This window comes from Lethenteron reissneri, chromosome 50, assembly GCF_015708825.2.
Source record: "Lethenteron reissneri isolate LAM-NWPU_2019-01 chromosome 50, ASM1570882v1, whole genome shotgun sequence".
Lineage (NCBI taxonomy): Eukaryota > Metazoa > Chordata > Hyperoartia > Petromyzontiformes > Petromyzontidae > Lethenteron > Lethenteron reissneri.
In genome coordinates this window covers 3,344,397-3,365,978 of record NC_083828.1, presented here as the reverse complement: position 1 = coordinate 3,365,978, position 21,582 = coordinate 3,344,397, and the positions used below count along the sequence as shown (strand labels likewise).

The window sequence follows — 21,582 nt, the reverse complement described above, 5'->3', positions numbered from 1 at the left end:
AAGATGTTTTTTGTTTGTTGCGGTTGCACCCGATTCAAGAGCCGAATGGCTCACAGGGCCTATACCTTATTAATGAACTTGACCTTGTGGGAGCCTCGGTACCGATGAAGTTACTTTATTTTAAATGTTCTTCCGATCATGATGACGTACATGTACGTCATCACCCCTGCGTGGTTCAGGAGGAGCTCAACTGCAGAACCTGAGCCGTGCCATTTGCCGTCACACGCAGTGAACAATTGTCGAGTTCCAATGTATGTCGAATTCAATTTGCTCTTAGACCGATCTTGGCCTCGAGCCAGATTCAGTCGTCTTGTGAGGCCAGAGCTTCACGGTTTGGTTCGGTTCAGCTCGGCAAATAGCCAGTGGAAAAGACACTACTTCTATTTTAAACAATTTTTTTGTCCCACTGAGCTATACAGCTGTTTTTCACACGCGGCATGGCTATCACAAATTATTGCTCAACGCAGTGGCTTATCACGTGGAACTTTATAGCAGACAAATACTCGAAACGCGTGTTTCTAAATGTGGAGGAAAAACCGGAGAAAAATCTACGCGACCACAGGAGAACATGCAAACTACAAATATACAGCAGGCGTCGGGGTCGGGATCGAACCCAAGACCTCCTCTATACCAGGCGAGGTAGTTCACATCTCGCCACCGGCGCGGATATACGCCAGGTGGACAGCGCGTCGTGTGACTCCCGTGTCCCGTCTCTCTCCTGCGCAGGCGAGCGGAGAGGCGGAGTTCGTGAACGACATCCCCGCGATGGCCGGGGAGCTGTACGCGGTGTTTCGCGCAGAGCTCCGTGCCCAGCGCCAAGCTCGTCTCCATCGACTCCGCAGCCGCCTCTCGCCATCCCCGAGGCCGTAAGGGTAAATGGGCGGACGTGTGCGGCGGCCCCGTGACTCGATGCCTCCTCTCCGCAGCACTCGAGCTGCATTTGCAGCTGGGCCCGTGTTCCCCGGGTGGTGCCCATGTGTCTCGTATTTACCGTATTCTCCAGATCTCAAGACACGCTTTCCACACCCCCCCCCCCCCCCCCACTGCACTATAGACACTGACAAATTGAAGGAACAGGCAAATGAATTAGGAATTGGATCCCTGCGAGGCGAGCAAAGGTGGAGTGGTTAGCCTACTGCGCTGTAAACATCGGCGACCTGAGCTTGATTCCTGACCACGACCTAACAGCGGTTGATATCTGAATCAGTTCTGAGCCCTCCCTGCCCACCCTCCCTCTTCACCAACCTGCCCTGACCAGTATAGTGAAGATTGATCAAGCAATTCTCATAGCTGGTGTGCGCTTTATGCAGGAGTGGATGCACAAGGGGGCCCTGAATAGATTTTATATCTACACCCACACCATATTCTCCGGATTATAAGATGCTCTAGGAAGTAAGACGCACCCCAAACACGTTCCCGGAGTCAATAGAGTCACACGAATCTGATCAAAAACAAAGGTCCCCCCCTATAGCCTTAACACACTGTTGGGGCAAGTGCTGTTAGTGAGTAACACCTATGAAGGCCCGGAATTGCACACGGGGGGGGGAGTAGGTGGCCAGCACCACGCCCGGCCGCCTTTTTATCTCCCTTGTGGCGATGTTTACACACTGCACCAGGTACTCAATTGAGGCCCAGTCGACCTAGGGGAGGAGGCCCAGGTCAGGTTCAGATAATCGTCACCGGTGTTGGCCACGAGCGGGAATCGAACTCGGGTCGCCGGGTTCGTAGCGCGGCGCGCTAACCACAACACTACCGCTCCACACACACGCACAGCTACCGAATTACAAGGTGGACCGCCAATTATTCCTTTAGTACTGGGGGAAAAGTGCATCTTGTAATTGGTAGAATACCATGAGATTACATCGGATTGCTGCTCGAGTGAGGAATAGATTTGAAGGAAAATATATGATGCACCTTCAAGGGGTTTGTTTATCTTGACTAAGACCGTAATGTCACTCTTCCTAGAAACTGCTGCTGTACACACATCTCTTGAATCCCATGTAAATAGCAGCTTGAAGTGGCTGGATGATCTCAGCCTGGTCACCATTGACTACACAACTTTTATATCAACATTTGGCGTTGTACTTAATGGGCGGCTTATATTCCAGCTCTCAAAATGCTCAATCTTGGTTTCACTGGAGAATTATCTCCTCACATGTGCGGGTTTCCCCTGGACACTCACTGGACATCTGTGAAAAAAAGATTTATAGGCCGTCAGGATTACTCCAGCCTCATGCGCAAACATGTGACATTTGGTTAAAGTGTTATTTTATTTTCATGTTAACGTTTTGGCTTTCACTTTATCCGGATACTTTTCAGCTCAATTTGACTGCCATGCGACGAACAACTTCCCGTGACATGGCGTTGGAAAACGCGCCCCTCCAATGCGTAGCTGAAAGTGGTCACGTTTCGGGATATCGGAAGTAGTTTTGTGATATTCTTGGTTCTTCCCTTCTACGTGACGATGAGGGGAGCGTATAATCTTCCTGTGCGAACGCAGACCCCCCTTTGTGTGTGCAGATTACAGCACGGGGCTTCAATGCAAGATCTCATTTTGTTGGCCAAGTAGCAACACAGGGGCATTATTCTCATGAGCTTCCCCGAACTGATTTAACGTGTAAAATTAAAACAATATATTTGATAAACGATTGCTTGGGAGCAGAGGTAATCCACAATGTAATCTGTCAAAACTACCGCGGGTGAATGGTGTAACCGATTACTCAGATTACCTTTTGGATCGCCTCCAATGCACACGTGCATCTCCTAGAGCCAACGGACCCCTTTATTATGTGGAATTAAGTAAAATAAAACAATGTTCAAAAAGTTAAACACTGTACATATCTGTTCCTTGTTAGAGATACTTTTTGCAGCTGTATTTTTTAGACCACCACGGAAACAGTATTTGTAGTCTTAATATACTTTTTTCATGTTTCAAAAAAAAACCCGACAAAAATGCAATAATAATAATGTAATAATGTCTTACATGTAATGAAAGGGAATAGAACCAAAAATCTGAATATGTATTGATACTGTCCAGTAGGGGCAGGTCAGAAAGTTAGAGAAAGAAACAATGCAAAATCACGACAGCAGTTCAAAATATAGGAGGAAAGGTAAGAAAATCACGGAAAAAAATATCTTTATTTTACCATGTAAAGCCTACTGAGCGATTAGCTTCTTTTTCATAAGCGACCTGGTCCACAAATGATAGCTGAACGAAGTGGCTCATCACGTGGACATTTATAGCAGCCAAATGAATCTCAATAATCTAAACGCACGTTTCTAAATTGCCGATGGAAAAACAGGAGGGCCCCGAGAAAAAATCCACGGCAACAACAATGCCAACGAATAGAAGCAAAGGATTTCTAAACTCACATACACTATCTTCTTGGTTCTTTCGGTAAAGTCACGTAGAAGGGAAGTAATAAAATAATTAAAATAAAACATAATAAAATTATTCTCACGACGTTTCGGCCACAACGCAAGCAGCCGTCCTCAGGTGAAGAATGAAACACCAATCTAAATTCACGTACACTAGGCCATGAGTTGGCATCCTCAATGGACTCACCCCTTACCTACCTCTTCCCTCGCCCTATCCCTCTGCTCCCTTTCTGGTGACCTGTGTTCTAACGACCAAGGCATTTCTGTCGAAATCTCCGGTTGACCTCAGCTGAGAGGCTGATCGCTCATTCTCCTCTGCTGTCCTTACTGTCTGGAACTCCCCTTGTCCTGGTATCTCACACTGTTGAATCCAAGTCCATGCTCGCGACCATTTCCCCATTCCATCTCTCACGTTCGATTTTCAATTTGCCTAAATAGGTGAGAACTTAAGAGACTCGGAGGGGTAGTTACATTTATAAGGGTGACCCTGGGTCACCAGAGCGCCTGTTATCGACTGCGATCACTCAAACCATTCCTGGGCACCGTGTTTGTACGAGCGCAAGCACGTTGAAATTCTTTCGCGCCTGTGCGTAGCCAACGACGCAAATCGGGGGTGGTCCTTCATACCCAACCGCGGTTGACACGTGGCGTGTGGTGCCGGTCAAACATCCGCCTTGACAGACAGGCCTGAACCCAGCGGTGGATTGACGGAGAGCCGTAGACGATCGCCGTTACTAGAAGGCACAGCGGTGTAAGACGCAGCATTATGAACCTCTTCTAATACTTGGAAGGCCCTTGTTTATTTAAGGCTGGTCCTTCCGCAACTCCTGGCCAACCCGTTTTTTTTCCAAAAAATCACCGGGCTCGGCAAACGGGGGTTGGTGGGGTGCTAAGATGTCTGCGCGTCCGTCAGTTGGTAAATGTGCGCAGCATGATACAACGGGGTCGCCCGTACGAGTTGTTTTTTTCTGCCGTGTTTTTTGAGTGAAGGTAATTTCAAGAAATGTCTCCCGCTGCTCTTACCACATGTGCGCCTTCGTGTCTCTAACCCTTTTTTTACGTCTATTGAAGCGTGATAGCTTCGAGAAAAAATATTTAACCCCCCCCCTCACCCCCTAGAATAAATGTGCCAGAATGTAATTGCATTTTTTTTTTGCTTATATATCAAATGTGCAATTGTAGCCATGTCGTGAGCTAAAGACGTCCCCGTTCAGAAACTCTTGCGGTGGAGCAGTGCATCGCCTAGCTTTTGGAAAGCAGCTGATGCCACAGAATGACTTTCGATGTCTCTTCAGTGGACCTCTTATTTCATGCTCTTATATCATCGCGCGGTGGCACCCACCAACCCAGTACCACAGTGTTTCGTTCTGAGAGCTGGAAAATGCCATCACAGTATTTATACGATTTTCTTTTGGCGCAGTCATTGGCGAGAAGCCGATTTCAGAGTAGGACCAGAATGTGTATTTGTACTGGAGGAATCCGATGATCTATAAGGCCCCTTTTCAAAGATGTCCAGTAAGATGTAATCATTGGTGACTCAAAACCTAATTCGAACCTAGGATCTCCTTCATTTCCATATCGGGGCTTTAACCACAGTGCTGCCCTCCTGTGGCATAGCTACAAATCGTCACACCTGTGCCACGCACGTGTCATATGACACCCTAGACACCCTTGCAAATGAGATGTTCAATCTCGAGGGATTATCCAGGTAATATATCATTTTACAAAGCGAGACGCACGCCCACCCAGCGGACGTGCACCAGTGACATCAAGAATGCGTCATAATCATACTGCTATTAAAACACAATCTTTGCCTCCAGTTTCCTCGCTGGCTGGCTGGACTCCTTTCCCGTGCCAACGATAACTCGATTATTAGTGCCTGCGGACCATTACCACCAGAGCTGGCTGGGTAGCTGGCTACGCGGATTTTTCCAGCGCGACATTTAAATGTTGAGTTGAATCGAAACGGCGGACTAAAGTTAGCGAATGCAGAAGACTGACACAGTTGATTATTTAAAATTGCTCGAACTTTTCGATCTATGCTCCTATTAATAATCATGATTCTATTTTATATTGCGTCGTTCATGCACAACTGCATCTCACAACCATCTACAAAGCAACAGCAAAACATACTTTTCTATTGCCCCTCGCAAAAAAATTACATAGCACACCCAAACCAAGGTCAGAATATCTTTTAAATCCTAGAGAATAAAAAAGAAACTCACAATAGCCAGCATCTTGACGTTTTATTACATAAAGAAAGCAGATTACTTTTTGTGCTCCGAGTACAGCATGGTGAGAAGAGTATTACAATGACAGCAGCTGTCTCTTATTTATTGTAATTTGCAGCCCTTTTCAATCTCCTGTGGGATGAAGGCCTCCCCCTATGCCACGTTGGTCATGGGGGGTTGTTTCTACTCTACTTCACCGCTCCGTTCAGCGTGGGTTCGTGAAGGTGGGACCCAGGACCGGTTTTAGATATCGCTTGCCACCGGTGTTTGCCGTGGCCGGGTATGGATCTCGGGTCATCAGGTTCACTGGTGCTAACCACTGCAGCCACCACTCCAGCACAGTGAGCATCTTGGCACGGCGGCGAGACGTTAACCGCCTCGCCTGGTGTACGGGAGGTCGTGGGTTCCATCCCGACCCTGACGCGTGTGTATTTGGAGTTTGCAGGTTCTCCCTGTGGTGAGATCGAACCGGCGACCTTCGTATCGCAAGTCCATTGTGCTGACCGTCACACTACGGCAGCATACATTAAGAACGTGCGTGTCCGTAGTAAATGTTGTCTTCACGCCCGACGCTGTTTGATCGCTTTGCAATGTGTGCTCCATCCAGGTGATAACGGCCGCTGACATCCCGCCAGGAGGTCGTAATTCCACAATGCCTTCACAGTTCCTCCAGGAAGAGATCTTTTGCTCCAGCCAAGTGCTCTACACGGGCCAGTCTATCGCGCTGTGTGTGGCCGGTACGGACTCTTCAAATATTTAACTTCATATCCTCAAGCAATTATATGACGAATCAGTAAGTAGGTAGCAAGGTTCATCCACGATATATATTGGCTTTGATATAACGCTATTCCAAAAAGTACGCCGGAAATTGAGTTATCCTAAATATGATGCCATTTTTGAATTCAGAATACTGTTCTTCAAAATCTCCATATCCAACATTGCATAGGGCGAGGTTGAAAATAAATAATCTTCCACATTTCTACCCCTCGCCAATCCCACTTTAGTGGCAGTGCCGCTGACAGCATATTTATATCAGATGGTCTATATATTTGTTTCTCATTGCATAGAATGTTCTATTTTTATGTTTGAGTATTAATGAGATGGCGCTTTGAGTGGCAGATTTGCGCCAGTACGGAAAGGCACCGCGTGTGTAAGCAAAACTGACTTGACTTAGCGGCCAGATGTGAATTAAATTAGCCAATCTGCTAGATCCCAACAACAACGGCTTCAAACGCCGCTACTCCCGCACCTCCAATTTGCGTGGTTGGCTACGTATGGTGCGAAAGAAGTTCACCATACACACACGTACTCATAATGACGTGAATACATTTTTGTTAATTTCATTGTTCAACTCTCCAACAAAATGTTTGCTGCCCTTCCCCGCACCTCCAATTAGCGCCGTTGGCTGCGTACAGCACGAAAGAAGTTCACCATACACACACGTACTCATAATGATGTGAATACATTTTTGTTAATTTCATTGTTCAACTCTCCAACAAAATTTGTGTTGCCCTTCCCCGCACCTCCGATTAGCGCCGTTGGTTATGTACGGCGCGAAAGAAGTTCACCATACACACACGTACTCATAATGACGTGAATACATTTTTGTTCATTTCATTGTTCAACTTGCCAACAAATTGTTTGTTGCCCTTCCCCGCACCTCCGATTAGCGCCGTTGGCTGCGTACGGCGCGAAAGAAGTTCACCATACACACACGTACTCATAATGGCGCGATTACATTTTTGTTCATTTCGCTGGCCAACTCTCGGCTGAAGACGGCCGCTGCCCGCTCGTCGACAGCTCTCCGCGGGCGAGCGTTAATCGCGCGTGTCGTCGTTTCGTCCGCTCAGAGTCCCGCGGGGCGGCCGAGGCGATGGCGAAGGCCGTGTCGGCGACGTACACGGAGCAGCGCGCTCCGGTGCTCACCGTGGACGACGCCATCGCCGCCGGCTCGCTGTGGCCGAGCCCTGCTGACGATCTGGTGGTGGGCGACGCCGAGGCGGCGCTCGCCAAGTCGGCCCGAGTGATCGAGGGGGACATCCGCGCCGGCGACCAGTACCACTTCTACATGGAGACGCAGGCGAGCGTGGTGATGCGTCGTCGTGGTGATGCGTCGTCGTGGTGATGCGTCGTCGTGGTGATGCGTCGTCGTGGTGATGCGTCGTCGTGGTGATGTGTCGTCGTGGTGATGCGTCGTCGTGGTGATGCGTCGTCGTGGTGATGCGTCGTCGTGGTGATGCGTCGTCGTGGTGATGCGTCGTCATGGTGATGCGTCGTCATCGTCATCCTCAGCCATGATCAATATACTGCTGGATGAAGGCCTCGACTGCAGCTAGGCCTAAAACCTGTTAGGATGTCACTTGAGCCCTGAACCACTGAGCAACCTGTAACCATCGTGATCATCATCAGCAGCCATTATCTCTTCACTGCTGGTTGAAGGCATTTTTCAAGTCGTTGCCATCGCACGGCCCTGCAATGTGACAAATCTTATCTAGCTCAAAAATGAAAACAACTAATCTAAATTACGACGTTTCGGGAGCAACACATTTCTTATTTATTTATATTTTTCACCCACGTGACTTTACCGATAAAACCAAAGAGTATGGATCCTTGCAGTCACGAAAACTTCTAATCTAGAACTTATCTAGCTCCTAAGCGTGCGACAAGAGTTTCGTCGCTCCATCTCAGAATTGGAATCCGAATCTTTATTTCAGAATCCGAATCTTTTTTTCAGAATCCAAATCTTTATTTACGACTGGAGGAATCCAATGGGCCACGAAAGCTCTCTTTTTCTCACAGACGCCCGGTATCTCTGCGATGGACGGACGGACAGACTCATGGGCCACGTTCCCTCCCCTTTGGTTGCCACTGGGACGTTTACTATTGACCACCGCCCGTCGTCCCTGGCTTACGAGCTGACGTGCTCAGTGCATCACCCCACTTCTTCCGGACAGCGACTGCGGCGCATCGGACGCGCAGTTGGGCCGATCCACGGGAGCCGATTTTGAGACGCAACATCAAGAGGCTGTCACGGCCTAGTTCGGTTTGACGCCACCACACCTTGACGTTGTTCCCTTCCTTCTGCTCGCTCCCAGCGTATGCTGAGCAGTCGACGTCTGACCCGCACAGACTTCCTCTCGCGGACATCTGACCTCCCAGGGTCTGCCCTGAAATCGTACTCCCGAACTGCTTCAGTGCTGCAGAACGGGGTGGCATGAGCTCTGTTCGTCGATGTATACACCTGACTCTCCTACCCTATTGACACAGCGAGGCTTATTCTCACCAAACTTTTCATATCTGCACCCACAGATGTCTTCATATATTCTTCACATTCAGCCGTAAGCGTTTTGGTGAAGGAGCATAACGAGATGGGTGGGGGGGTGGGGGCAATGGAGCGGTAGTACTGTAGTCAGCACAATGCACTATGAGCCCAACGACCTCAGTTCTATTCCTGGCCAAGGCTAACAACGAGTTGTCATTCTATCGATGGTGGAAAGGCCGACGGGCCGAGTTGTATCACCACCCAGGTGGATTTGTCCGTGAGGTAGGTCTGCACTTGAAGTTAAGTCCTCTCCCTTGGGATGGAGTGAAAAATAAAAAATGTCCGTGTTGCTGGAGCGATGGCTCGGCATGGGACGCGCTGCTAGTCGGCAAATAAATCCTGGCACCGGTGATTTCCCGGTGAGTCTCTTTTTTTGCCGGCCTGCTTGTGTGCAGTCCGAATCGTAAATCGCTGCCAGATGTGGGAGTGGCGGTCTAACGTGCACAGACTCGGGCCGATTTCCCTCGCACCGTCAAGGAAACTCGCGAAACACCAAAAGGACAGGCGAAGGAAAATAATAATAATTTTGCACAGCAATAACGCAGGCAACAAAAAAAAACACATTTTCTCCAAACGCATTTTTATTTAAGGTGAATTATTACAGCTTACAGCTGTTGGAACTCACAACCGTTATTGAACAGTTAGAGAAATGTTACGTTGAGTAGAACAGGTTTGCAGGACGGAGGCCAGGGTGGGGGGGGGGCGGCTACTCAGAAAGGCATCGGAGCTGTTTCCACGAGTCCAGCGACCAAGGGGGAAAATCCCAGAACAGACGGTGGGACGCAGTTCGGCAGTGGTGACTTGTGGCTCGCGTCCTTGCTAGGGGGGCAGTGAGTGTCGGGGCAACAGCCGTTAAACCCGCAACCACCCTATGCAGCCAATTAGTAAGGTTTGTCACACAGACAAAACATGCAAATTAATTACTTGTTCAGCACACCGGCGTGTTGGAGAGTAAACGACATTCACAATTCTAGTGCCGTGACGTTTCGCCGGTAATTACCACCAGCCTCATCAGGCGGCAGCAGAGGCTAACATTGAGAATTGCCCACAGGCGCATTCGCTTAAAAAAATGTGTCCACTGTTTTTGTCCGCGTAGAATGGAAGCGAAAACGTAGAATAGTATCGTTGCTGCTTTCGTTGCCGCTCAAAGTGATCCGTCACTAAGTCGCGACTGAGGAGTGGCTAATAACAGAGGGTCACCAAGTTCATCATGCCCGCCGTGGCCGATAAAATAGGTACAGCATTGTGGAGAAGTCATCAGTGGTTGTCCTATGGATGAAGCTACCCCCCCCCCCCTCTGCCCGTTATGGGCTGTAAACAAGCCGGAGTTAAGCACCGATGCCTTAATGGTCAATGAAACTTTTGGACGAACATTGGAAACCGTCCACACACAACAGTCGCGAGTTCGCGTGGAAAGTACCATGTTTCCATTTATCCTAATGCGGTTAATCCACAAGCCGTGCAATCCGCCCACCCAAAGCCGCACGCATTCCCCCTCGGAGTTTGTTGCACGTGCACTGGGCTAACTGCACCGCCCACATGTCCGTGTGGCACGGATGTGTGCCTGGGCTAACCGTGCCGTCCGTGTGTCTGTGTGGTGCAGGTGTGCCTGGTCTAACCGTGCCGTCCGTGTGTCCGTGTGGTGCAGGTGTGCCGCTGCGTCCCCACAGACGTGGGGCTCGAGGTGCAGGCGTCGCACCAGTGGCTCGACCTGGCCCAGCAGGGCATCGCTGAGGCCGTGGGCCTCCGCGCCAAAGAGTACGTCTCCCTGAAACCCGGCGCTCACTCGCAAGCGAGCTCAGGCGCTCGCCCATCGCTCACCAGACACGCACCGCTCACTGTCTTGTAGGCCGCGCAGCAGCCGCGTGATCTGACGGAGGGTATGAAGCGTCGGTAGCGAGCAGCGGTGGTGGCTTGACTCCTCGATTGAGCTCATCCCGGGCGTTGTGCGCACGCAGCGTGACGGTGACCGCCAAGCGACTGGGAGGCGGCTACGGAGGGAAGGCGCTTGGCGCTAACGCGGTCGCCTGCGCTACGGCGGTGGCCGCCTTCCTGTTGAACCGGTGAGGTCGCTACGGCCGTGCCTTCTCCCCAGCAGCGCATCCGGAACTGGTACACGGTGCGGGGGTAGGGGGAGGACGGTACCAAAATGTCAAGCTTTTTAAATGTCGCCCGACATTCAGAGCCGTCCCTTGGGTCACGGCGAATGGGGGGGGGCGGTGGGGGGCGACCGCCCCGGGCCCCGCGCTTTGGGGGGCCCCGCGCTTCAACGTCACGGTGGTGTCAGATGGAGTAATACTTCCACTTTAGTTTGTCGGGCGGGGGAGGGGCCCGCACGGTGGGATTTGCCACGGACCCCGCATCTCCTCTAAGGACGGCCCTGCCTACATTGCTAAAGAAAACAATCAATGTTTCATTTTTCTCTGGTAAATATTAAATACCACTCTTTCAAGGGGTGGAAATTGGGTAATGGGTCCCCCCCCACCAATTTGTATCTGCCACTGCATCTCCCTTGCACGAAGACTGCCCCCCTACTTATCCCCCCACTCCACTGTGAGGACACGTCACACGAACCAGCGAACCCACGTCACACGAACCAGCGAACCCACGCTCACACGAACCAGCGAACCCACGTCACACGAACCAGCGAACCCACGTCTACACAAACCAGCGTCTCAGGTGATTGCAATCCCTGAGTACAGCGGACAATCGTCTCGCATGCATGAGCTTCACACAGAAACCTCCCGTCATCGGTCATCGTCTCCCTCATTTATGACGATGCTCTTGTCATAAAAGAGCTTGATTCTTTCGCACCATACGTAGCCAACCACGCTAATCACAAGTGCGGAGGAAGGACAAACTAAACACAAAAAGCAGTTCTAAAGAACTGAGTTTTCAACCTAGATTTAAAAGTGCATAGCTCTAGTGGCTTCCTAATATCGGAAAGAGGAGCGTTCCAGACGGCCGCGGAAGCGCGCGATTCCGGTGACCTTCTTTGTTCGACCAAAAGCCGGAGTTTGCGTGATTGGTTCATGCTCCTTTGACGAGATCAGCAAGGTGTTGTGGTACATCTGTGGCAAGCACTTTGTGGGTAATGAGCGCTCTCCAGCTGGGATTCACCGAGGAGATTACCGGCTCGGCGCTCTGACCTCCTGAGCCACCGGGCCACCTCCAGAATTGTGGCGTTTGAAATGTCACCGCCGTGCGTTTTGTTTCCCTCTCGAGGCCGGTGCGCTGCTCGTTGAGTCTCCACAACGACATGGAGATGCTCGGGAAACGGCACCGTTACATCGTCAAGTACAAGGTCGGTACTTTACGCTTCGGTTTCACTTCGCTCGTGAGTTGAACTCGATCTAGATCTTTCATTTGAAGCGTGGATGTCAACACGTTACAATTGTACATTGAGTCTGGTGATCCGTTGAATGGAATCAGGAGTTGCTGGTTGTCCAGCGTTCGTAACTCCTCACTGAATATGCCGCTCACTTTTGCCACCGGTTTCGTTGTTTTGTTGTTCATTTATATTTTTCGCGCTGAATCTTTGTCTGGTGGAGACTCAGCCCATCATCTCCCAGATGAGTCGATAAAATCGGTACCGCTTTGCGTAAACTGCTTGTCAGTTGGAGAGACCGACCCCACCACTATTGGGGAACGTGGAAATTCCAAATTCTGCTCGCTCGAGCGCTGCCCCGTCGCCCATTTAAGCGGCGAGACGCTCCCTGCATTTCCGTCGCTTGTTCGGGATGTCGAAAAACAAAAACCTCCGCCGCTGAACCGTGACGTTACGGAACGGGCGACGGCCGAACCCGCCGCAAGTAGCCCGATGTCTTGTTACGGGGGCGACGGCTGCCGGCTGCGGTGGGCTCACAGCGGTGTGCCCCCCAGGTGGGATTCACCGAGGAGGGCCTCCTCAACGGAGTGCTCATCACCTACTACTGCGACAACGGCTGCGCCAACAACGACAACGAAGTGGGCCAGTGCTTCTGCTTCTCCGACAACGGTGAGTCGCTTCGGTCCGTGGCGGCGCTTGGGGAGCCGCGAGCGATCGAAGCCAAAAAGCGCGGGGGTGGGGGGCGGGGTGGAGGGCGGGGGGGGGCCCGCGGGGGGGGGGGGGGGCCCGGCCCACAAGGGGCTCCAAGGGGCCCCGGAGTTTAGGCAACACCAAATGTTTGCCGGAGCTCAGCGCCAGACAGCTCCCGGAGTGTGGGGTTTGAAGTGTCGTGTGTTATTGTTTTTTTAAAAGCCTCTGAGACGTCGATGAAATGCGTTTTTCTGTTGTATCAACTCTTAAGAGCTGCATTCCTGCTGGTGTGAATGATTCTAGTAATAATTACCGTTTGTTTAGCCGGGAAGTCCTTAAGCCTCTTATTCAGGGACAGTCTGCAAAGCGATGTTCAGCCATTTCCATTTACGAGTCTTTAAAATAGTAAAATATGTAATAGGGAAGAACTATCCCCACTTACGCTCTTAAAATAATTGATCAATATAACTTTTAATATTCCTTAAGCATTTATCATACGTCAACGAGCATTCGAAATCTGAACACCAGCCGCTGAACTCAATCGGCGACATGCAAGTCATCAAGCCGACGACCACCATCAGCCGTCCACCGTCATCCTTTCAGCAAGTCATGCAGAGTCAACCGTGAACTTGTCACCTCTGACCCACCTGCAGAGGTCGCAACCGGGTACCCGATACCCGTACCCTACCCGATACCCGGCTACCCGTACCCGGCTGGGTACGGGTACGAGTAGCCGTTTGCGACCCTGGTGCGGCCAGGTACGGGTACGGGTAGGCCGTGAGTCACTGGTTAGTAGCCGTTTATCACTCATTTCGGGTAGGGTACGGGTAGGGAACGGGAACCCGTACCTGGCCGGGTACGGGTACAGGTACCCATTTGCGACCCTGGTGCGGCCGGGTAGGGTACCCATTTGCGACCCTGGTGCGGCCGGGTACGGGTAAGGAATCAAAACCCGTTTGCGACCTCTGACCCACCTGCCAGCAGGTGCAGCAGCAGCCGCAGTGTGTGTGTGTCTGTGTGCCCTGTCTCTGCCAACACTTCACGTGGCCTCAAGGTGCACATGGCCTGGCACAAGCGTCGTGGTGACGTCACCGCCACTTAGTGGCGAATGGCGGTTGTTGTTGTTGTTGTCTCTGCCAGAAACCAAAACAAATCTGGAACACCCTTGCGAGACGCATCTGTCCGGGACTCTTCCCATGAAATCGAAAATTTTCGAAGAGAAAAAAACATCTTTACAAAAAAATTTCACTACTTACCTTTCTTTAGCGCGGTTGCAATTTATTTTGCTCAGTGGGTGTTAGCTGATGAGGTCGCGGCGCGTTTCTTTTCTCATTCCTGTTGCTCTCTACGCCCCCTCAAACGTTTCCCGTTCTGCTGCAATGGGCACCGGTGCACAAGATTATTGCGGGCGATATTGCCACTTAAAATAAAGATTGATAGAGTGCGTGTGTGTGTGTGTGTGTATGTGCGTGCGTGCGTTCGTATGCAGTGTACAAGTGTGCCAACTGGCATCTCATCCCGGTGGCACTGAAAACCAACACTCCAAGCCATCAGTGGTGTCGCTCCCCAGGTACAGGTTTTCATCAGTCATCATCGTCATTACCAGCAACAGCAGCAGCACCAACACTGCACGAGTACCAATCACAATCAATTATAATGATTCTCATTGCTGGGTCATCATTGTGATCGTCGCGGAATATCATCGGTCAAGAACTGAATGTGTACATGCAACGATTATTAATTATAATAGTTTGCAGTGCTTTGTCAACGCACTACTGATAAAGGCCTCCGCACATCCATATCGGTTATCGGGGTTGATTGACCATACTTCACCACGCTGGTCAGTGCTGGTCAGTGAAGTTGGGGGCACCCCATGCCCAGATTACATATCGCTTGCAACTCATATTGGCTGTGGCTGGGAATCGAACTAAGTTTGAAGCTTTTGTGACTGCAAGGATTCATACTCTTAGTTTTTTCGGTAAAGTCACATAGGTAAAAAATGAAATTAAAATTAAATTTATTATTTTATTTTTATTAATTTTAATTACATTTTTTACCTACGTGACTTTACCGAAAAAAACTAAGAGTATGAATCGAACTAAGGTCGTTGGGTTCATTGCGCAATGCGCATAAAACCCATGGTTAATACACAAATACACGTACATATATACTGCAGGCTGACGAGGGATTGCCAGCGTGGGTGATATCATAAACAATTGCGTTTTTTTTTAACTCGTTGTGAAATCTGATTCGAATCAATAGGAGTTCTCAAAACTGTACCCTATTATTTGGTGTTCTAGTCTGACAAGTTTGGCCTCTCTTGGGCCCTTCTGGGCAGACGTTTCGGATCGTTTTACTCATCCCCCTCCCCCCCCCAAACAAAAAAAAAATCTGGAAACCCCCCCAAGCGCAGACCCAGACGTTCACAAAAGCAGCGTCTTGCTTTCGTCTCCCGCAATTAGAATAATCACTCTTGCTAAAACACGGTTTAACAACACATGGTGCTTCGAACATGATATTTATTTATTTGCTCGTGCGATTTATTTATTCTCCCTCGGCCCGCCGCCCGCCCGCCCGCCCACCGCCCCGGTGTGCAGACTGCTCTCAAGCCTCGCCACCAGTGTTTACGTTGCGGATTTCGGGAAAAGGAATTTTTCAAAGGAGGGAAAAATCCCTTTCAGCGGTGGCGCAGCTCTTCCTGGAAGCGCGATTGTTAGCGCGCCTTTTAGCCGTGGGAATGCGCGCCCAGCCACCCCTGCTGCCGCCGTCGTCGCCTCTGCTGCTGCCGCCGCCGCTGCTGCTGCTGCTGCGACGGAGCGGCGCAACCCGATACGCCTTGTTTGGCGACGCCGCGTTGACGTACACGGGGGATGGGGGTGGTGGGCTGGGCTCTGTGGAAATCCTGGGCGCCCCCCTCTCCCCCCGCAACTGCCACGACCCACAGTGGCCAGATTGAGTTTCCAGTCATTTCTGACCCGGAGCTTGTGGTGAAAAGCGGGGCGGGGTGGTGGCACAGTGGGTGAGCACCGCGCACTATGAACCTGCCGACCCGAGTTCGATTTGCGGCCAAGGTTATTTTAGCTGTGGGAGGAAACCCGGAGGACCCGGGAGTAAACTAAAACTAAACGATTTTGTTTATTGTACCAGGTAAGGCCCACTAAGCTATGCAGCTCTTTTTCAGAAGCGACTTGGCAAAAAATGATAGCTCGACAAAGCGGCTTTTCGCGTGAACATTTTTAGCAGCCAAATACTCTAAACGCGTGATGTCGATTCTAAATGTGGAGGAAAACACTGGAGGACCCGGAGAAAAATCCACACGACCACGGGGAGAGCATGCAAACTCCGAAATATACGGGCGTCAAGGGTCGGGATCGAACCCATGACCTCATGTATACCAGACGAGGTAGTCAACATCCGGCCAAGGTGGCATGAGTCAACCCATGCAGAACAGGGAGAGAACTTACAAACCCCAGACAGACAGACAGGCGCTCGGGTCAGGAGTCGCACGTAGGCCCTTGTTGTGAGACACGACCGTTACCACCCTGCTGCCAACGCCACCCTGCCACTCAAAGCCAAACTGCGGGACGCTGCGAGAGCCATGGGGGTTGTCTGTCAACCGCGCAACAGTTGTGTGGTGCTGTCGCCGTGGCAACATTGGCCATGATGACCTAGTAATGATCTTGGAAGTGTGTGTGCACATGTGTAAATGCATAGTTGGGAGTTGTGAAAGGGTCTCGCTGTGTGCACGTGGTCCAAAGAGTTATGTGTGTTCATTAGCGCTCAAAGCTCACGTCTTTGACAAAAATGCCACCTCCTTCAGGAAGCTCCGCTGATTTATCACGAACGGCGTCTCGGGCAACCCATTGCATTGAAAAACAGCTGCAGTTAAACCACGGTATTGCTGCAAATTTCAGGTGCCTTCGTTGTCGAAAATGTGTTAAATCTGGGGAGAAGTGTGCTCCTCCTACGGTCGTTTCTCAGACTCGCTTAATGCGTTCTCCCTTAGCCTGATTGACCCAGAAGCCACCCCCAACATTGGATCCCAAGCCCGGCACAGAAACATCACGTGTCGAACGGCAGCGATGTTATGTTGGCCGCTCGAGCCAGGGATCAAACCCAGGTGTTTGTCGCTGCGAGGCACGAGCCCCACCGCCATGCCCCACTCTGCCGCTTAAAATTGGCCCAACATCCCAACGCAGGAGCCTCCTGGAAATTATTATTGAGGCCTTTTTCCTCGGCAATTAAAGTCCAAATGCAAGAGGCCAATCACAAACCAGACCGTGTCAACCCACACGGTTTACCCCGTATTCTTGTGCAGGGAAATTGAGTTTTCAGACCCATACGGCGTACAGACATTTCAATACGGGCATTTTTTTAAAAAGTCTATTAGTCTGTGTTTCTACCTTGGGACTTTGTAGGGATGAACGTGGAGATTTATAAGGGAACGGAGTAACCAATAAGGTCTGAATTGGTCTGTAATAAGGTAGGCACTGATAATGGGGTTGACAAGTATGCAATGTTGTTGATACCACCGCACCTCACCGTCGCTTCCTTCCTTCTGCCGGATTCTGCGGCCGAGGAAAATTCAACAACCTAACGTGTTACATGAATCTTACACACAACTGAAGGAAAAGGAGTACATACATTATTAAATATATAAATCCATAAATCGGTCGATGAATTATCTTACAGTATTGCACCGTCTGTATTTAGAGATTCTTCTGGGTCACTGACCTCTGGGTTTGAGTTGGAGGTGATCAATCAAGGATATTATTTTAAATGAGTCAGAGAATAAGTCCGTTGAGGAGACGGAGCGATGAAATCAGTCCATGTACAGATGATGGGCGAATTATCACATCGCAGGATCATTAGAGGCGGCGGCGTCTTGGGGAGGCCTTCATCCAGCTGTGGATAGACCATGGCTGCTGATGATGATGACGACGATGACAATTATTCTTCACCTCGCTTTTTTAATGGTTTAATCATGGAAATTATGGTAGCTTGTTGAATGGTCATTGATGACAATTTGCGGATGATGATAATGACGATAATCGATGGATCACGATGATAGCCGACGGATGACGTTCGTTACTGTTGCTGCAGGCTCGATAACGAACATCTTCGTGATGGAGACCATCATGGAGCAGATTGGGCAGGAGCTGGGAAAGGACCCGGTGGAGGTGCGGAGGCTCAACCTGTACAGCAAGGGCGATGTCACCCCACTGGGATACCTGCTGCCCTACTGCAGCATCCACCAGCTCTACGCTGGTGCGTGCCTCCCTCACACAGGAACCACACACGTGACACACGGGGACATGACGCACAGGACACGGGATACAAGATACGAGACATGGGACATGGGACATGGGACGCAAGATATTAGGCATGGGATATGGAACATGTGACATGAGACATAGGACACGGGACATGTGAGCTGACATGTTGGGCATGGAATACGATGATAAAGTTTAAGTTACAAATGTAGATAATGATGATGATTCTTGGATGGTGATGATGATCATGATGATGAACTCACAACCTTTCAATCGCAAACCGCTTACTTTGCCGTTGAGCCACCTGGCCGTTTTTATTTTTTTGACAATGATGGCAACAATCAGAGCGATGATGATAGCCGTAAAAATAAACGCCATCAATGACCGCGACGATACATGATGGGGGTCAACTTGATGACATCATCACGCGAGTTATACAACCACAAACAATAGCAAGAGTGACGATGTTGACAATGATGACGGTGATGATGGCGGCTCCCTCGCTTCGCAGATCTACTGACGACGGCAGCTGTGAGAGAGCGGCAGGCAGACATCGCCAAGTTCAACGCTGACAACCGCTGGAAGAAACGGGGCTTGGCCGTGGTGCCAATAAAGTACAACCTCTCCTGGAATTGGTGCCACTTCTTGTGTGAGTGCGGCTCTCGGTTTCAATCCATCGCACATCGCCAATCATCGATGTCTCCACCGGTCCTGGACACCCCCCTCCCGCCACTGAGCTACGTAGCTCATTTTCAGAAGCGACCTGGCTTTCACAGATGATAGCTCAACGAAGTGGCTTATCACGTGGAAATTTATAGCAGCCAAATACTCCAAACGCGTGTTTCTAAATATTGAGAGAAAAACCAGAGGACCCGGAGAAAAATGCACGCAACCACGGGGAAAACACGCAAACTCCAAATATACAGCAGGCATCAGGTTCGGGATCAAACCCCACGACCTCCTGCATACCAGGCGAGGTAGTTAACATCTCGCCACTGTGGCAGGCCAACCAATGCAAACATTTCCACAGATCACCCAGCCTCCCACCCCCTGGTGACAAAACGCATTCACTTCTCTCACTAAATACCACTCGATACAAAGTGATTCATATTACCGGTACATAATTATAACTTTTTTTACACGGCTATAAGGTTGTTTTTTTTGGGTTGGCATTTCGATCTCAGGGTTAGGGTTAACTTAATCACGGTAGTTCACCTAACTTCATTTTTTTATTAAATGTGAGTAAAATATGAATGTCCGAAAACAAATGGTATGATAAACGTTATCGTCATCTCCGGATCAACCTGCGTTGGCATCACAGCCCCACCGCAGACCACTTGGAAGACCGTCCCGGACCCTGATGGATCCCGGAACCGAAATTTTGAGAACCGCTGATTGAAGGGATGTAAAGAAAAAAATGTCGAGTGAGCGAGTGACGAGCGAGTGAGCAGAGAGGCGATCGAGAGTGACTTGTAAGTCAACACGGGTTGTGTTTACCCTTTCTGTCACCCCCTCGCCATCTCACACCCGCTCCTCCGTCAAGTCACGGCGGGGGCTCTTCTGTCCGGCGCTGAGTCCTGGTCACGGGTCGTGGGTCGGGGGCTCGTGGGTTAAGCTGCTGGCGCGTCGCCTTGACCGCGGGGTCGGCGCTCTAGACAGGGCACACCTGGCCTTCACACCACCCCGGCAAAGCTGCGCCAGGGGCTGTCGAGAGGTGACCAATTGACCGTGGAAAGGTCACCGGGCGGGTTGTAGAACTGAGGACAGACGCTTCACAGTGGCCATTCTACGGGGGGGGGGGGGGGGGGGAACCTAGTGGCAGTCACGTGACACCGAAATGGTGAACGGTGGGCCCCATTAGAGGCAGTGGCTGGCGAGGCGCTAGAGTTCAAGTTAAAGAAAGAGGTGGATTAATACGCCCCCAAGGTGGGGGTGGTCCCGGAAATGTATAGTTGATTAAAGAGGGCCCGACATCAAAAATTTAAGATATAAATAACTTTCAATGTGTTTTCACTGGTGAATGTCAATAATACCAATATTCGGGGTCTCTAAGGGTGGGGGGCGGTGGGGGGGATCTCAATTCGCTACTTCAGCACCACAACAATCGGTGGTAGTGAAGTAGCAACTAATTGGCACGTCCCGTTCACGTGACAAACCTTACTGATTGGCCGTGTTGGGTGGCGGTGAGCGTACGACAGTGACATTTACACGCGACGCGGTCCGACCCCAAAAAACGTTATCGCGAATGATATTGGTCGTGCAAGCCTACGTACGCGTTAAACATATTGACGTCGATATTTTATTGCATCGCGAAAAACCCGAGCGGCTATGAAGCTCCAGCCCCGAAACAGCTCTGCTCGGCTCGCCGCTGTTGAAATTTGTGATATTCTTGCTCCTTGCAGGCACGGTGGCGATTTACGCGCAAGATGGGACAATCACCATCACGCACGGAGGGATTGAGATGGGACAAGGGATCAACACAAAGGTTGGTTCCGGAGTTCCTGTTGCTCGAGTCGCAGCGCAGCGAGTGTCGCGATTGTCCTGAGTGTTGTGGATCATGCGATGCTTGCGTGTGCGTGTATGGAGCCAGATAGCGTGTCTTTGTGTGTCCGTGTGTGTGTGTGCGTGGGAGTGTGGGGAGCGGTAGTGTAGCGGTCAGTGCGCTGCGCTATGAACCAGGCCACCCGAGTTCGATTCCCGCTCACGGCCAACACCGGTGACGATTATCTGAACCGGTCCTGGGCCTCTCCTAGGTCAACCCAGCCTCAAATGAGTACCTGGTGCGGTGTGTAAACATCGCCACTGGGGAGACAAAGGCGGTCGGGCGTGGTGCTCGTGTACCGTTCCGGCCTTCATAGGTGCTCGCTAACAGCACTTGCCCCTACAGTCTGTTAAGGCTATACGGGGGATCTTTGTGTGTGGGAGAGGTAGTGAAAAGGTTAGCGCTATGCTACGCTACGAACCCGGCGACCTGAGTTCGATTGCCGCTCGTGGTCAACACCAGTGACGATTATCTGAACCGGTCCTGGGCCTCCCCAAGGTCGACTCAGCCTCAAATCAGTACCTGGTGCGGTGTGTAAGCATCGAGCGTGGTTCTAGCCACCCACCCCCTCATGTGCCATTCCGGCCTTCACAGTCGCTCGCTAACAGCACTAGTCCAAACAGTCTATTCAAGGCTACACGCGGAATCTTTGTCTCGTTTTTGCGCAGTGAGGGGAAACCCACTCACCCGAGTGACTTTGCCTTCTGTTCTCTCTATGGTGCACTCCTGTCGGTTTTTTTAATCGTTTGTTGTAACTTGCTGACCCGTCCCATACTGGACATCTGTGTTAAAAGATCTTCACAGCTCGTACGGATTCC

General features: G+C 50.6%; 1 protein-coding gene across 1 annotated transcript in view; it reads left to right on the top strand.

Moving 5' to 3' along the window:
• LOC133355247 (xanthine dehydrogenase-like) overlaps positions 1–21,582 on the top strand; it is an 85,933-nt gene that overhangs the window by 40,090 nt on the left and 24,261 nt on the right. Inside the window, 13 exon segments of the mRNA XM_061572627.1 lie at positions 727–789; positions 791–847; positions 849–872; positions 6,217–6,346; positions 7,460–7,689; positions 10,580–10,689; positions 10,890–10,994; positions 12,157–12,235; positions 12,814–12,928; positions 14,439–14,519; positions 18,053–18,217; positions 18,734–18,871; positions 20,625–20,707. Of these exon segments, the coding sequence (XP_061428611.1) occupies positions 727–789; positions 791–847; positions 849–872; positions 6,217–6,346; positions 7,460–7,689; positions 10,580–10,689; positions 10,890–10,994; positions 12,157–12,235; positions 12,814–12,928; positions 14,439–14,519; positions 18,053–18,217; positions 18,734–18,871; positions 20,625–20,707 (1,380 nt within the window).